At 51.6% G+C, this 17,151-nt stretch overlaps 6 protein-coding genes across 6 annotated transcripts; 2 read left to right on the top strand and 4 right to left on the bottom strand.

The window, feature by feature from the left end:
• Positions 1–399: 399 nt before the first annotated feature.
• On the bottom strand, positions 400–1,557 carry CCM_06715 (uncharacterized protein; the record flags this gene model as incomplete). Its single annotated transcript, XM_006671856.1, has 3 exons — positions 400–1,215; positions 1,281–1,424; positions 1,498–1,557. The coding sequence occupies 3 exons, from the start codon at positions 1,555–1,557 to the stop codon at positions 400–402; spliced, it is 1,020 nt and encodes a 339-aa protein (XP_006671919.1).
• Positions 1,558–2,529: 972 nt separating this feature from the next.
• Positions 2,530–4,490, top strand: CCM_06714 (splicing factor 3b; the record flags this gene model as incomplete). The annotated part of the gene is made up of 2 exons (XM_006671855.1): positions 2,530–2,573; positions 2,615–4,490. 2 exons carry the CDS (start codon positions 2,530–2,532, stop codon positions 4,488–4,490), a joined length of 1,920 nt encoding a protein of 639 aa, XP_006671918.1.
• Positions 4,491–4,996: 506 nt separating this feature from the next.
• Positions 4,997–7,275, bottom strand: CCM_06713 (Zinc finger domain-containing protein, PHD-finger; the record flags this gene model as incomplete). Its single annotated transcript, XM_006671854.1, has 2 exons — positions 4,997–5,104; positions 5,161–7,275. The coding sequence occupies 2 exons, from the start codon at positions 7,273–7,275 to the stop codon at positions 4,997–4,999; spliced, it is 2,223 nt and encodes a 740-aa protein (XP_006671917.1).
• A 1,670-nt stretch (positions 7,276–8,945) lies between these two features.
• CCM_06712 (uncharacterized protein) lies at positions 8,946–11,159 on the top strand (the record flags this gene model as incomplete). The annotated part of the gene is made up of 1 exon (XM_006671853.1): positions 8,946–11,159. The coding sequence occupies one exon, from the start codon at positions 8,946–8,948 to the stop codon at positions 11,157–11,159; it is 2,214 nt and encodes a 737-aa protein (XP_006671916.1).
• Positions 11,160–11,567: 408 nt separating this feature from the next.
• CCM_06711 (uncharacterized protein) lies at positions 11,568–12,757 on the bottom strand (the record flags this gene model as incomplete). The annotated part of the gene is made up of 2 exons (XM_006671852.1): positions 11,568–12,546; positions 12,609–12,757. The coding sequence occupies 2 exons, from the start codon at positions 12,755–12,757 to the stop codon at positions 11,568–11,570; spliced, it is 1,128 nt and encodes a 375-aa protein (XP_006671915.1).
• A 914-nt stretch (positions 12,758–13,671) lies between these two features.
• Positions 13,672–15,913, bottom strand: CCM_06710 (histone deacetylase; the record flags this gene model as incomplete). Its single annotated transcript, XM_006671851.1, has 2 exons — positions 13,672–13,991; positions 14,044–15,913. 2 exons carry the CDS (start codon positions 15,911–15,913, stop codon positions 13,672–13,674), a joined length of 2,190 nt encoding a protein of 729 aa, XP_006671914.1.
• Between the last annotated feature and the right edge of the window lie 1,238 nt (positions 15,914–17,151).

The raw sequence follows: 17,151 nt of genomic DNA, 5'->3' as shown, positions 1-17,151 counted from the left end.
ATGTACATGTCAATGCCCTTGTAAATAAGGAATTTCAATTTGTAAACTCTGCGTATAAGGCCCAAGCCAGAGGCACATACAACACGACTTGCAAGGTAGTAATTAATGTACTGCGAGTCTGTGTAGACGACAACTCTCAAATTGCAATTATCCAACATACTGGCTCTTCAACAGCTTCCAGCTGTATACTTATCCGACACCGACTGCGCCATGCCTCTTGAAGAGCGAGACAAGATTTCCAACAGTGAGCCTCCGAAAAAAACCCCAAGACCGCAAGACCCGTCGTTCGTCGCAAGAAAAAAAAGCGTCATGTAGAAAACCCCCCAGGACCAGGTTCCAATGCAGATTCCATCAAACAAAATGTGTCCCAACGCCACGCAGGAAAGCGAACAAGGTAATTCAAGTCGTGCCGTCTTTATTGTCGAGGCTGAAAAAGGCAGCGTCGAAATCTTCATTGCTCATCAGATCAAACGTCCCATCGCGGTCATTCATCAAATCATCAAATGTATCCTCACCCATGCCACCACCGCTGCCACCACCACCGCCACCGCCGCCACTGCCGCCAAGGCTAAAGTCGAAGTCCATGCCATCGGCCTGGCTCGCGTCATTGGTGAAAAACTCCTCAAAGTTGGACTCGTTTGCGTTGCCGTTATCCTTGAGAGGCTCTGTCTTGATCGCTTCGGTTGTCGCCGTGATAGCTGCCGGGCCGTGTGTGCTGCTGGCACCGGAGGAGTGGCTATTGCCTGGCAGCATGTTGTTGAGTGAGAGCATTGTATCACTGGGCGCAAAGGATGACACATCAAAGGAGCCAGCAGCAGTCGTATTTTGGCCCTGCAAGCCGTCACCTGGCGCCAGCGAGAATTGCATGTCGGTAAAGTTGGAATCGGCCATCATGGGGGCCTCGGGAGCCGCGGGAGCTTCCAATTTAACGATGCCGTTTTTCGTAGGGCTGTTCGTAAAGTGGGCATGGTCTTCCGTCTTGATGGCCGTGTCGCCATTCGTAATGTTACCGGGGTCCATGACGGGGAAAGGCGCAAGGACGGGTTTGGTATGAGCAACAATCGAGGGCGGCGGCGAAGACTCGATATCTATGGGCATTGGCTCCTTTGTTAGGGACTCAATAGCAAGAGCAGGCTGTAATTGTTGTTGTTGGGCCGTAGACTGGTCGGCCTGGAGTTGGTTGAGATCGCGGAGGATGACGGACTTGGCTTTCATCTAGAGGGCAGTTAGTTTCGCGGCAAGGGGAGAAGACAGTCGGGACCGGGGATCATATATCGTACAATATCGCCTTCTAGGTCATCGAGGGCTTTGTGGAAGGTGTCAATGGTTTGTGGCAGTTTTGATTGTGAGATGCCCTGTGGTAGCGCGAGATTTCCTTGGCTATCCCGTCGGGATGCACGTAAAGCTTTGCCGGTTTGCACGAGCTAGAAGGACATGTCAGAGACTTCAGCGACAGTGTCTGAAAGAGCCGTGACAGATTTCGTGACATGAACGTACGACATCATTGAGGAGACCCTGCAGCGCATCCAAGGGATCCCTTGGCTTTGGCGCGGCCATGGTGGTGGTGGGCAAGAGTCGCAACACGGCCAAGGATCAACGCAAGGCCGAGGGGACAGGCGAACGGAGCGCGTAACAGACAAAGGATGCCCTATGTAGGCATGAAAGGGTGATGCATGTAAGTCAAGCAGGGAACAAAGGGAGGGGGAGAAGAAGAAGAAGAAGAAGACGACGAAGAAGAATGGTGACAGACACAGGGCGTGAGAGGCGCGGCCGTCGTGCGCCCATATGAGAGAGAGAACTGGCACTAACTTATTACAGCGCTTCCTTTAGGTGTTTTAGCGTAAGACACAGGGGGTTAGGGTCCTTGTGGGGGTCAAGCACAGGCTCTGCTCTGTCTCCGTCCTGTCCATGCGAGCTGTTAATTGGTTACATACGTAGTTACATTAGTAGTTACATAGGTACCTACCTACGTAGGCGGATGGAGTTCGTGTTCCAATGTACTAAGAGATCGAGTCAACAGGTTGCTATAATTGCGTGACTCCTTCCCCTAGGTATACACTAATTGATTAAGTATATTTCTTATCATTATTTGGGCTATTATCAGATTTGCAACTGTCTATCAACATAGTCGACAAGCCCGATACTGCAGATTTGTCTTGACTACTCGAATATATCCCAAAATACAAATAAAGAATAACTAATAATACCAACAAATCAGCGGAGTCATATGCTTGAACTGATATCCAATAGCTACCTAGGTCCTCAACCAGCGCCTTCGTATTCGTAAGACAGTGGCCTTGTAAATTGCCCTGGATTAGCCGGCTTTCCCCCGGCAGAAGCGCGTCGGCGCAATTGCGCCCAGATTTTAGCACTGGCGCCAATCTGCGATCAAATTCCACTGATAGAAATCACAACTTTGACAGTTCCCGTCAATCAACATCATACAAAGCCGGACGGAACAAGATATTTCGTTTCGCATCGAAACGCCTATATTTACTTTGCGGTCTCGCACATCCCCCCCTTCGCGGCATGGGAAGAGACCCAAAGCAATACGTGTTTGCGCTTGGCGCCCTGTACGCTCTCTTCCAACTTTCCACGCAAGTCTATAACCCAGCAGCCTTTTCCAACAAACCCTACAGAAGCTCGCTTGTTGCGAGCAACTTGTTGCCATGGCGGCCGCAAAGATGACCAAGAACCAGATGAGGAGGGCCAAAAAGAAAGAGCAGAAAAAGGTGCAGGCAGAGGTGCGTCGCATCGTTGCGTCCCTTACCGCTCGAGATTGCATCAACTCACCTAGTAAACAGAACGAAACCAAGCCAGAGGAAGCCACCGAACAATCTGAACCAGAGGTGGAAAGGCAAGAGAAACCGCAAGAAACCGCCAAAAAAGAAACTGCTGTCGACGTCGAAGTGGACTCTCTAGATGCATACGACGACCCTGCATTTGCTGTCTACAAAGAAATATTCGCCAAATTTAACGCCAATACTGGAGACGATGCCTCCAAGAACGAGACAAAGGAGCAAAAGGGCACAGTATTGTACAACGACGATGACGATATCCCCGACGAGGACCAACAACCGAAATTGTCAAAGAAGAAGCTTAAGGAGCTCAACAAGCTTTCCGTGGCACAGCTCAAGGCTCTCGCCACCATTCCGGAAGTAGTCGAGTGGCAAGACGTTTCCTCCACCGACCCTCGAGTTCTAGTCCAAATTAAATCACAGCGCAACGTCGTACCCGTACCAGCGCACTGGTCCCTCAAGCGCGAGTACCTATCGTCGAAGCGAGGCATTGAGAAGTCGGCTTTCCGCCTACCGCAATTCATAGCAGAGACTGGCATCGCCGAGATGCGAGACGCTGTCCTGGAGAAACAGGCCGAGCAGACGCTGAAACAAAAGCAGCGAGAACGCGTCGCGCCAAAAATGGGCAGGCTTGATATCGACTACCAAAAACTCTACGATGCTTTTTTCCGCTTCCAGACCAAGCCCGAGCTGAGCCGTTTCGGCGAGGTTTACTACGAGGGCAAAGAATCAGAAGTTGATTACCAGCACTTCCGCCCCGGCGATCTGACTGAGGCTACCAAAGAAGCTCTTGGCATGCCACCCGGCGCTCCTCCTCCATGGCTGATCAACCAGCAAAGATTCGGCCCGCCACCTTCATATCCTACACTCAAGATCCCAGGTCTCAATGCGCCGCCGCCGCCCGGCGGTGCTTGGGGCTTCCACCCCGGCGGCTGGGGCAAGCCTCCAGTTGATGAATCCAATCGTCCCCTCTATGGTGGAGATGTCTTCGGAATCACTGGCCACCATGGTGCCCAAGTACAACTAGGGCAACAGCAAGAGCAGACCGGAGTGCCGGTTGAGCGCACCTTATGGGGTGAACTCCAACCTCGCGCCGAGGAATCTGAAGAAGAGGAAGAATCCGAAGATGACGACGACGAGGAAGAAGAGGGCGGCGACAAGGAAGGAAAAGAGGCTAGTGGTCTCGAGACGCCGAGCGGCTATGCCAGCACCCTCCATGGTGATTACCCGCCCCAGGGCAACGAAACCTCAATTGCCGGAGATATGGATCTCCGCAAGGAACGCCGCGGTTACGACACAGAGGAATCCTCTGCGCCACGGTCTGCCTATACTATTGTTCCTGAGCGCCAAGTGCGTGCTGAAGGTTTCTTTGGTAGTGACCGCGCCTATGATATTGCAGCGGCGCAGCGCGCGGGCATGCCTGTCCTGGGCACCGAGGATGACTCGCGCAAGCGCAAGAAGCCCGGTGATGTTGATGTGGCTGTGGACGTTGACGCGCTCAATGACAACGGCGGCCTGAACAGGGACGACCTGCGTCAGCGCTTCGAAGCGGGCACCCGCGACGAGGGCATCGGCGCGCAGTGGACTGGTCAAGACGATGATTTGGCGGATATGATTGCCGAGGAGGGACGCAAGAGGCAGCGGCTGGACAGGGAACGCACGGAGAAGAAAAAGGACGGGAGAAGACACTAAATAGAGTCTCTCCCATATATGAGGATCCAGCTCATTGTCTCTTACGCTGTACAAAGTTTACTCGTCAGGTGTTGTGGATATATTATTGTAATCCGATTTCTGACAAGAAAAATTATCCAATTCAAGCTTCCACTAAACAAAAGATCGATCTTGTTACATTTACACGTTGAGCGGCAACAGACTCTTGTCTAATGCATTTCTAAAAGCAAGTCGCAGCTACGCAAATCACCCAATTACATATACAGATAAATTGCAAAACCGCCAAACTCTGATGACCGGCTCCACGCCCCAGGGTTGGTAGATTGTGACAGATAGGGATGTAGAGAGAAAACTAGAGAGTCTGGCGACACGAAGGTGACAGCCTGCAGGCTCCTAAGTTCCTCGGGAACTCTGGGCACCTTTCATATGGAGTTGACATGTGCCATTGTGACACTCCTTCTGCCTTAAATGAAAAAGCAGCCCTTGTAGCCAAAAGGCAACCTGTCTGACTGAGGGTGGCATGGCGGTCACATGACAGAGGGAGCGCAAGCATTGCAGATCCATTTGCGATTGTCGACATGTACCAGGGCTATCGGTTCGATGCAGTCGGAGTGATAGAGCCGTTTCGGGCAGGCCTGCAGGATATAGTTAGAGCACAGCTTTCCCTTTGTCATAGAAGTGATTGGCATACCTTGTTGGCACACACCAGCAAACGCGGACCTCGTACAGGAAGCCGGCATACTGTGCAACCATTGCTGCTCTTGCGCACATCAGTTGCCTTTGACGTTGTCGCAACCTGTTCCGCGTCTGCTGGTAAGATGGCATTGGAAACATCCATCGTTCGCAATGAACGGGCCTGGTTGATGTGATCTAGAGCCTGTTTTAGGGCATTGTCAGTCAACACCTCACGTGCAACCAGCACGCTTGCATGCTTGCCAAACTCGCGCATACGTTCATCCTTTGCCACCAGCCACGCAGCCTTTTGCTGCACGAAACCCAGCCAAGCGCGCGGCAAGTAGGCACTTGATGTAATGCCTTGCTCGAGAATGTAGCCATCCCATTCCCAGATGAATTCTTTTTCTTGCGGTGTCACATCGGTAAAGTCGGCGATGCTCTCGCGGTGTTTTTGGATAAGCCACGTCGCATCGTACTCCGGACTGGGCACCGGATCACCGGCTTTCAGTTCAGCTTTGCTGATGGGATGGTATAGGGGCTGCGAAATCTTGGGAACCACAACTGTGTCCTTCTTAGGCTGTTGTGGGCGTCGCGGCAACGTTGCCTTGCTCGCAGGAAACACAGGTTGCCTGGGCAGGGGAGAGTGAGACGACATTCTGTTGATGGAGGAATGTGCCGAAGGGGTCTTGGGTAAATCGTCGTTTTTCTCTGCAATAACGCGTTTCGTAACCCATGACTCATCTCCGGCGACAAATGTTTGCAAGTTGAACGACTGCACTGTTGGTTGTATCTGTAATTTTTTGGACGGCGACAGGGAGGTATCAGAGCGACGATGATGAACGCGAAACTGCGGCCCCTGACTCGTAGTTTCGCATTGAAAGTTGTAGCTCGGGTGATATGTTTGCAAATGCATCTGTAGCTGCATGAGTGACTCGTGGTACGAGCCACATGCAACACATCGATTGCAATCGAGTAGCACCGGCTGGTCCAACGGTAGCAGGTAGGAAACCGGGCTTGCCACCGCGGTCGTTCCTGTATTCAGGCGTTTCTTACGTTCCTTTCCGCGGGCCTGATCGCTTAGAACCTTGAGATTATAAATTTTATTTTGCTCTCTTCGACGGAGAGCCCTAGAGGGCGTTTTTTCGCCCTCCGTTTGCTCGTCATCGCTGCGCACAGGGCCACGAAAACCACTGTGGCCGTTTAAGCTATTGACGGGAACGGAGTCCTCATAGTCAGTAGGCGGAAGCCTGCCCTCACCCAGATCGTTATCAGGATCAATGGCCATGATATATGGCATCGAGTCTTTGTCAAGGCGCCTCAATGCGTTGAAACCAGACGACCAGCGGAGATCAACGTCCATAATGTACTCAGTTAAACTTTCAGGCCGGTCTGCTCGATCGAGGGCTGAAAGCACCAATGGTCCCTTGAGCTTACCAAATATGTCCTGAAAGCGGCTTCTAAGAACGAGGTTGCGCATGTCGATGGGGCTTGCGTCTTGCAGCATCGCCGAGGATCCAAAATCGCTAGCACCAAGCGGAGGCCAAATGCTCTCACTCACCGCTTCAAATTCAATAAGCAGCTCATACGCGTCAGAAAGATCGTGGGAGCCATCATCATCCCGATTGACCAGAATGGCGTCACGTGGTACATAGAAGGGTCGTGCCAAGTTTACTCTGGCAATGCGATGCGGACCGACGGGGTTTTTGAATGTAGTAAGTTCGCAGGCTTGGTTCTGGCAGTGAAGTACGCGATGCGTGCCCTTGGCGGTATTGCTGACAGTAATGCGACAATTTGCCTTTGTGGTGGTGACAATGCTGGGCGCGGTGCCACCAAGGCTGGTGGTTCGAAACTTCTGAGAATCCTTGTGACAGACTTTGCGGATCTCTATGCGAAGAGCACAACGCGTGTCGGACGTCTTTGGCGATATAATGAGATGGTCAACATCGAGCGATTCAGGAGTCGAGACCCGACGTCGCTTGCGCGGCGGAGCAGCAACATGCCCATCGCGGCGGAGCTGGCTGGACACGATGTTGCCCATTAGCTCGGCCGGTGTCTGCCAATTTGTGATGCCCTGTAGCCAGTTGCGATGTAGAAAGGGCGCTTTCCGCTGATAAATGTTGTTCAGAGTCATTGCGATGCTACGGCTTCCATATGTAAACACCCGCTGTCGCGCTCCAATCTGGTCTTGGCGTAGAAATCAATGATGACAGTTGCTGAAAGAGACGGGGTGGCACACTTCATAATAGTGACAAGTGATCATGTGAAGAAAGTAGGGCGGATTCGGGGCCTTGGTGGCGCGAAGTTGTGTACCTGTTTGCCGGGCGACCAAGTCGGAATTGATCAATGTCTTGTCTCGAAGCCGGAACACTCGTGGCATGGGGAGCCAGCTGAAAGTGCCGCGGCCAGTGGACTAATTGCTCAAGATGCAGTGGGCGAAAAGAAACGCGCTCACAGACAGACGCGTGAGGATTAGACATTGAGGGCATCCAGGTGATAAATGGCGGCCACAAAGCACAGGCCCAAAGCGGCTTAGCGCAAGCAGTACGAAATGTAACACAGGCAAACAGGCAACAACTACCTGCGCGCGTAAAGACTGTTTAACAGGGCACTGGAACAGGGCACTAGATACGTTTTCTATGTAACATTTAATTTCCCCTATCACAACCCATTAGAGACAGCTAATATAAAACCTAAGAGATTTTTTAGTATATAATAGTAGCCTAATAGCATTATAATAGATAAAATATTTTTTAAGTAAGAAACCTATTTACCCTTAATAGTATCTCTATACTTATAGTATAGAGATAGTCTAGTACTTATTAGGTTTAAGACTTTCTATTTGTTCTTTTAAGGTGTGTTTCTCCTAATTATACTAATTAGACCTTCTAATTCTTCTAATAACTTAATAAGTTTATAAGAGCTAGAAAAACTATAGTAAAGGATTGGCTCTAGGGTACCTATATATATGCGTTAATAATAGTATTAACTCTCTTACAGAGTAGGAGAGGAGGGAAAGCTAGTCTACCTATCTGTCTACCTATGGTATAAAAAGGGGGCGCGCCTATAGCGCGCCCATAATAGCCTCTAGCCAGGACTAGCCCGGAGTGGGCTCGAGCCCGACTCTTTCACAAATAAACTTAAAGAGGTACTAGAAAGGTATAATAGTGTTGTGACCAACAGGGCACATATAGGGTAAGAGGTGAAGTTGTTGTATTGTGTAACTTCTATCTAGTTGTATGGTACGGGTAAGTGCCAGATATACTGGGTGACGGGAGATCGTTCTTCCGGCTTCAGAGCCGCCTGTCATCAAATAGAGCCTAATTAGTATATTTTTCTAATAGTAGTTTAATAATATTATAATCGGGGAAAATTATATATTAAATATAAGACCTATCTAGTGCCTTATTCGAAATCGGATAAGTACCTACCTCCTACCCCAGGCACCTGCCGAGGTACCTGTTTGTATTGGATGCGCCCCACTGCGACCTCACCACCATTCAATGCCCCGGCGGCCACGACGACATGCCGCTGTCAACCCCATCTTGCGAATGAGAGGTTGACTTCGCCCATTTTTCTTATTAATGAACTGGTCACGCACTCAACCCATCAATTTTTACCGGTGTACGATGCGTTAAAGCCCTAAATTTCTGTTGTAGCGGGACTCGTTTGTCAAAGCTGCCCAGACCTCGCCACAGTTCACACTGGCGCGCATTTGAAGCTTCCGCATTTTGAGCTGATCCAAACACGAACAAGTTCATTCATTCTCCTCTTTCTGCGCTTGCTCAAGTCCTTTCGAGCGCCATGGCTCGTACACGAAATACCTCCCGCACATCCATTGAAGACACCACCCCACGACGCCAGAACCCGCCGCGCATAACCAAAAGCCGCATAACGCAGCTCACAGATCACTCTACAAGCTCCGAATTATCTTCACAAGAAGATGCGAACGATATTGGAAGCCTCAAATATTTCGACTATGATACAAACGAGTATGGACCTGCTCGTGGTACAAACAAGACCACCAAAGCCGTCAGCGTCGCAGTTCGAACAGCAAAGGCAGCTTCAACGCGGCATGGAGCGAGCCGAGCCAAAAAAAGGAAAAGCGTCTCGAGGAGAAAATCTGACAGCAAGGGAGGCAAAGCAACACCACCAAAACGTAAACGCACACATACCAGCTGCGGCCCATCAAGTCCTTCGAAGCGGTCCCGACAGTCGCCCAAACAAGAACGAGAACCCATAATATACTCCGGTAGTATCATCCCGAACTGGAGAGATACCAGAATTCCCGTCGAATGCTGGTCGGATATATTTTACTATGCGGCCTACGATAGTGCCATGGGCAGCTTGGCTGCCAACTGGCTGCTCCAAGTCGCCACGAGCTGCCACTTCTTCACTGAACCGGCTATCGATACTCTCTATCGCTATCCGACGATCCGACATAGAGCAAAGGCCAAGAAGCTAGCCAGTTTGCTGGAGCTGCCTGTCGCGGGTACAACATTCAACTATCGATGTAAAATTGAAGCTTTGCATCTCGATATTCACGTTGTGCCCGCCACCATCCTATATCAGCTGATTCACCCACTCCCCCGACTCCGAGAGCTCATCATCTACACACCTTACGATCAGCCCCCGTATAGAGAGCTAGAAAAAAGTATTCGATGGCACTATTCCGCGAATCTTTTCCAAGCACTCCTTCCCGGGGCGCAGGACGCGACAGAGGCTGCCCTGAAGCCGTACCATTCGCAACTCAAGAGCTGGGAATGGAGCGGGCGCCTGGTCGGGGGCTATGTGGATGGGTTGAAGGATATCAGCCGTATACACGAGTTGCCATCTTTCGCAACTCTCACACGCTTGAGCTTTACAAACTTCCAGACACCATCACTGCGCAAACGCTTGCCCAGAAATGAGGATGAAGCGGCAGAATTTTTCAACGAGGACAGTGCCCACATCGAAGCCATCGCCGAATCTCTCAATAAACTGCCAGCTCTATCACATCTCGTATTCGAGTCATCGACTGTCATGAACGATCATATGCTGACTCTCCTGCCGAGAGGCCTGCTTCATCTTGAGCTCATCAACTGCTGGGAAATTCGTTCCTTTGATCTTGCGGCTTTCCTGCTAGACAAGGGCGGCGAGATGCGCATTCTCAGTCTCCATCACAACCAGTCACTGGACCTAGGGTTCCTAACCGATCTCGCCGAAACGTGCCCCAAGCTGCGTGAGCTCGACATGAATCTTTCCTATTACCAGCTTCACGAATCAGCGAGCGATTCAGATCCCATGTATGACCAAGTGTTGTTACCTAACCAGGTGCCCCATTGGCCATCTAGTATCCGCGTCATCAATATTGAACACATTCGTGACTGGTCCGTCGAAGCGGCAGAGATGTTCTTCCAGACACTCATCGACAATGCGCCCAACCTGCCCAATCTGCGCCACCTCTCCGTGAAGACTATGCTGGACATTCCGTGGCAGTCTCGCGCCACAATGCGCACTGCTTGGCGGGAGAAGATTGAGAAGGTCTTCTTACGACCATTGTCCTCACCTCCACGAGACATAAGAACCCTTCAGCCTAAGGGACCGGAGCAGACTTATATGACGCCAACGCCTAAACCGTCGAAGAAATGCAGCCTACCCCCTACGCCACCGTCTCGTCGCAGCACCAGATTTGCCGATCACGAGAGTGCCTCAAGTGAGAACCGCAAGTCATCACTGCGTAACTCTGGAGGCGTAGTGATACGGAAGTCCTACCGGGACCCGGACACCGACGAAGACACGCTGCCCGACTCGGAAAGTTCTGACAACGATGCCAGTAACGATCACAGTGACATGGCATCGTCAGATACTCCCTTGCCGGAACACGGACTGTGCAAGACTGTCAATATTGTATTCGACAACCAGAAGGTGCGTGAGCTGCAGTACGGCATGGAGGACTTCCAGACGGACAACAATGGCTCCGACGATGATGAGTGGGACGGCGACTACGAATCTGATGATCCCGTCCTACAGTTTTAAGCATTAATGTATTATTTTGCGCGTCGCATTACTCAAGCTGATGTTGACTGAGTACGGAAGACTCTGCGGATGTACCATTACGTGTAAAATTGGTCTAGAACTTGTTGCTTTGCGGAGTAGGTAAGAACGAACGAAATGGAATGGACATACAAAATGAAACAAGGTAACCTGACGTGATGGAGGCGAAAGCTGTATGAATTGATACCCATTAGTACTGAGCTAAAAGGTCTTTGGAATTTTTCCATGTGTTGATGCGTTATTATCTGCGAATATTCGAGAGATACAAGAGCAGGATAGAGGGAAAATCCCCAGCTATCGCTTTCCAACGCGCCGAACCGTAACTATCCGTGTCGAAACAAGAAACGAGGTACAAATTTTTATCATACAGCGCATTCTTTGCGACGCCTACTAGAACGCCGCGCCGCCCATGCCCTCACCTGCAAGGTTCTTCATACTCTTCTCGCTCAGGTCGCTGCGCAGCTCCCAGGCGGCCGCATCTCTCTCCAGCCGTCCCCACATGGACAGGCTCCGGCGTAGGCGTTCTTGCTTGGCACGCAGCTCCTCGCGAATCTTTTCTTCCTCATCACGCAGCTTGCGGAAGTGCGGCTCCACATCGCGTGAGACCCCGAGCACCATGGGAAGCATACTTGGATCTAGCTTGCCGCCAGGAATCAGCGGCGGCATCGTCGACATGAGGCCATGTGCGAGCGTCTGCCTCGGGCCGCTGCCATGCTGGGCAGCGGGTCCCGTGGGCGGGTTGAACGGCCGGCTTTGTGTTGGTGTAGAGGCACCACCCTGAGCGCTCATGGACTGGGTACGCGGGCCGGTCGGGATCCCCGACGAGCCAATCGGTGTGGAAGGCCCCGGCGAAGGACCTGCACGCGATGGTGTCTGCGGCCAGCCTCCACGACTGATACGTGGCTGAAAACCACCACGTCCAGACGGCACATAGCCGCGTGGGCCGGCCGGTGGGTTTGTAGGGCTCGCTGTGTCGGGGATGCCACTTGATCTTGAGGATGGAGAATCAAGTTGGCCTCCAGCTGATCTTGAACCGTTGGGCATAACACGGAGCGCGGCAGGACCTCGCGGTGGCGACTTGATGCCAGCCAGTTCATCTCTTTTTGGTCCATCGATGTAGCGAGGTGATTGGTCGCGAGATTGGTAGGGAGAGCGATTCCGAGGGATAGGAGATTCTCTACCGGAAGTTGGCAGAACGGGCACGGCAGAGGAAATATTCGAGTCCCTCGAGGGCGATGGTCGTCGATATGATTGATATCGGTCGTCTCGTCGCCCTGGAGAACGTGATCGTGGTCTGAACCCAGATGGCGTCGTCTTTCCTGAGGATCGGTCCGGTCCACCTCTAAGAAACGGCGAGCGTGAGCGTCGTCTGGTGTTATTGTTAGCAGAAAGTCTCTTGCGGTGTTCATTAAAATTGTTTTCAGCAATTACCTATCATCTCGGCGGTCCAGGTCTCGGTCTCTGTTGTCACGAATTCTGTCGCGATCCCATTCTCTACCCCGATCCATATCTCTATGTCGGTCCCTTCCCCAGTCTCGCCTCGGCGGCGATCTCGGGGGCCTGTCTCGATCAAACCTCATGTCTCGAATTGGCGAGGCTCTTCTAGCGGGACTCCTCGGGAGCAGCGGCGAACGTCTCCCGGGTGGCGGCGACCTGTGCCCAGGCGACCTCCGCATTGGGGAGCGCGATGTCAGGGATGCTCGTGGTGCTAATGAAGACAGAGGTGACCTCGTTCTGTCCCGTCGTCTGGGGCTATCGGGGCCAATGCGGTCTCTCGAGCGCTCGCGCCTAAATCCTATGCTTCGGGATCTGCGGCGCGGGGCGTATCTTCCTGGCACGTAGCTATCTGAGCCACCAGGTCCGCTTCCAGCACCAGTGCCACTACCCATGCCGGGACTGCGCGGGCGTGGAGGGGGGCTGCGCGCTCTTGGGCTCCGGGGAGGGCCTCGTTCACGAGAGCGCGCTGGGCTTTTACCCCTTCTCGGTGATCTATCACGCGGTGTGGGACGCCATGATTCGCCCGCACCGTATCGAACAACTTCGCCGTCGTCAAATCTGCTGTCATTCCTCAGTCAGTGAAGCTCAGGAGGGTAAAGGTCATGCAGTCAGTGCAACACTGATGGCGCGTAATCGCTTAGATAGCATTTCGGCAAGAGGGAGAACAATGATTGGAATCCTTACCTTCGACCGCGGTCTCTATCTCTGTCCATATTGATCTCTAAGCGACGCGTGGCCGATTGATAAGAGTAGGCGCAAACAGGCTTGGAAGTGGAAAATTGGACATCGAGACCCGAGAAGTCCAGGTGTCAGACTGTGCGCCAGTTGCGCTTGCACAGTATCTCACACTGTACTCCTCCACCTCCATTTCCAGCGTATTCGCAAGCTACTAATGCACACTTTTAGAATCTGGAATCGCAGGCAAGATATAAAAATGACTAATAGACATAAAATATCTCTCTCCCATGAATAAAATGCAGTCCTTGAGTCTACGACTTCATTGCGGCGACTTCTCATCCTCAGTCGTCTCTCCACGGGTATCAGCAACACGTCCCAGGATCCATTCGTGCGTCTCCTCCGCATGTGCGCGCATCATCTTATTCAGCCCAGTCAGTTCGCTGCGCACGACAGTACCAAAGCGCCGTTTCTGCACCTTGCGCGTCAAATCATAATCCGACCAGCAGGCGTGATCGCCCGCAACATAGACACGGGAATTATCTTTGTACCAGGATGAAAGGTCTGTATCAATGTCAGATTTCACAGGGCGCAAGCTGCCCGTGACAAAGTTGACGACGCCAGATATTCTGGTTTTGCAGTCTGTATATCAATTAGTTAAATGCTGCGTTTAATTCGATCAGTGTGTGGTTACCTCTGTTAATAAGAAGCACCTTTACACCAAGGTATGCGTCTCCAACGCCCATTAGGAAGATTTCCTCCGCATCACTGAGCTGCAGAAAATTATCCCATAGATAGCACATGAGAGACTGCATCTGCTCCTGAAGTGCTCGCTCCTTGAATCCTGGAATGAAGGCCTCCATATCCTCATCCTGCGATACGTAGGCTGGAACATTAACGTCCATGACTGCAAACTTTTTCCCGATGGCCCAGTTAATATATTGCGTGACGCCATCCACCACCCAAGAGTTGTGGCTATCCAAAGACCCGTCAATAACGTCGGGTTGCGCCAGCAGCTGTGGTGGATCATGAATAATCACTAGTAAACGTCTCGCGTCCTGCAGATTCGGGGTAACAAGAACCTGATTTTCGAAGGACTTGGAAATGTGGTCGCGCTGTACGTATAACGGTACCATGTTATGTTTGGCCTGCAGCGCCTGTTGTTGCGCAACGCGTATGACATCGTGAAGGCGGTTTCCATCGAGCGACTGCGTTTCGGGGACATTGATGACACCGGGCCGCATGCATTCCCAGTATGGAGCTTGATAAGCCTGAACCTTGGCTAAAGTTCGCGCCGCCTCCTTATTGATCATGGGAATCTTCATGCGTGGCGGCGGCTCGCCCATCAGAGTTCGTGCAACAGCGACTGCTGAGTTGGAAATAGCCTGCAAGTTATAACCGCCCTCAAGGCAGACAGCAACCCTACCTTCAGCGAGAGACATTAGCATGTGTGTCATGTGAGCATAACATGATGGTGTAACGAAGCAACCACCCAGCTCGTCTCCGTCAGCAGCGTCAAAGCCAGCCGAGATGACAACCAAGTCCGGGTCAAACTCCTTGGCGATGGGCATTACAAGCTTTTCAAAAGCAGCCATGTATTCTCCATCACCCATTCCCTGATCGTGCCACCCAATATTGATGTTCTTGCCGAGACCCGGTCCAATGCCACAGTTTTCTATTCCGCCATCGGGAACACTGGGGTCGGGCGATTTCCCAGGATAGAAAGAGCCGTTTTGATATACGTGAATTGAAATGTAGAGAACATTCGGGTCGTTGTAAAAGATATTCTGAACACCATTTCCGTGATGCACATCCCAATCCAAGATCAGAACTTTGCGGCAGATATCAGGGTAATCTTGCTGACAAACACGTACGGCCACGGGCACGTTGTTGAAGAAGCAAAATCCCATAGCCTGGTCGTACTCTGCATGATGTCCTGGTGGCCGAATGACGGCAAAGGCATTCTTAACTTGTCCCTCAACAACGTTTTTGCAGGTGTCGATGGCGCCGCCAGCAGAGAGCAAAGCGGCGGGGTAAGACATGCTGCCAACATACAACGACTCACGCCCTTGATCAAACTGTCTGGTAAGTGCACGAAGCTCAGAGGAGCTCAACTTATCGATGCTTTCAACCCATGTCAAGTGTTCTGCGGAATGTGCTAGGCAGATTTCGTCTCTTCGGGCAGGTCGGGCAGGAATCCTCCACATGTACTTCGTAGGTGACTCCTTGACGATTCGAGGCAGCTCAGACTGCGGGCCGGTATAGACGAGGCCCATCTTTTTAAAGGCTTTGAAGATTTCATGAATGCGCCTGGGATCCTCCGGGTGGTGGGTGTTCGGGCTAAAGTCTGCATTCATATGGAGTTTCATGCGGTCATCGTAGCAGCATCCAGTAGGAAGTAGACCGCGGCGACGGAGCAGCTGTAGGGCGACAGAATTCTCGTCAGGCTCACTCTCCGAGTCGTAATTGGCGGAATTGGACGCAGCACCTTCACCATCAATTTCGGTACTAGCAGAGCCATTCACGGGTTCAGCCTCCCCCATTGGGTGATCGTCACTCTCCATCTTGGCTCCCGCTTGGGCCATACCAAGAATGCCTAATGAAAGGCAAAGAGGTATAGCGCAGCGCGAAGTGTGTAGATTTAATCAACAGATAAGGTGCCGTATCGTGCCTCGCCAGCAGAGTCATACAGGTCAACTGTGTCGGAGACTACTTCGTCAGCAGAGTTTCCTTCGAAGGTACAACAACGGAATGAAATTGTGAGAAAATCGTATAGAGATCGAGTAAGAGAAACACCGGCGACTGCCACCGAAGCTTTGGGGTTTTGGTCTTGGTACCAAAACAAAAAAGTTTGCTGGGGAAGCCTTCACCTGGAAGCAGTCGTCGCAGCAGCGCATCGCCGAGCTTCACAGACTCAGACATAGAAGCAGAAGTACGGCTGTCGCATGTGTTCTCACAGGAGCTCAACGTCGGTATACGTAGTTTGGGTGGTCCGTGGCGGGGAGTATGTAGTAGGTCAGACTGGACGCATATATCATACCTGTGAGAGGATGCCCAGTGACAGCCGCACAATCGGGCCGCGACCAATTGGAGGGGTGAAAAGGAGATGGAAATATCGCACGTCGTAATTTTGAAATACGTGAGGGCAGTACTGGCGAGTCGCGAGACTGCTGTGGCTCGTGGCGCAAACACTCAAGATCGAGGGATGGAGGGACAAGTGAATGTTGACTTGGCCTGGCAGCTCGCACGAGTTTTAGTGGTCACCTGTCACTGGTTTGCCGTGCTGAGACGACAGCACTGTTAGTACTGGTGGGGACAAGGGAGTAGGTGTACTGAACCACTCTAATGGCAATGCTGAAGCAATAATGCCACAAGTCAATATTAATATGCCTAGGTAGGTAGGTAGGTACCCGGGGTTTGTCTCTAGGTAAATCGTCATACTGTGTTTTATCGCTGTGTTCTCTGGCTGGTGCCTCTGTCCAGCAAGCGCGCCCCGACCAATGGAAGGATGTCTGTGTGTATGCCGTATTAGTAAGTACCTACCTACTTAGGTAGGTAGGTACCTGGCACCAATCCAACGGAAGCTCCACGGCAAAACTATAGAAAGTTGAGCGAAATATCTCGGAAGTGTTTTAAACAAGGTAGTGAGTATCAACGAAACTATCGTGGAAATTATCGTCTATGTTAACACGTTGGAAAAGCGCAGCGGAAGCCTTACACAAGTGTTCCCTCCGCAACTTGAGCTCCCAAAGGTCTCATTATACCTTAGTAGTAGGTACCTACCTACAGTACGTGGCCAAAA

The sequence above is a fragment of the Cordyceps militaris genome, assembly GCF_000225605.1.
Source record: "Cordyceps militaris CM01 unplaced genomic scaffold CCM_S00005, whole genome shotgun sequence".
NCBI classification, from domain to species: domain Eukaryota; kingdom Fungi; phylum Ascomycota; class Sordariomycetes; order Hypocreales; family Cordycipitaceae; genus Cordyceps; species Cordyceps militaris.
This window is presented reverse-complemented; position numbering and strand designations above follow the sequence as displayed.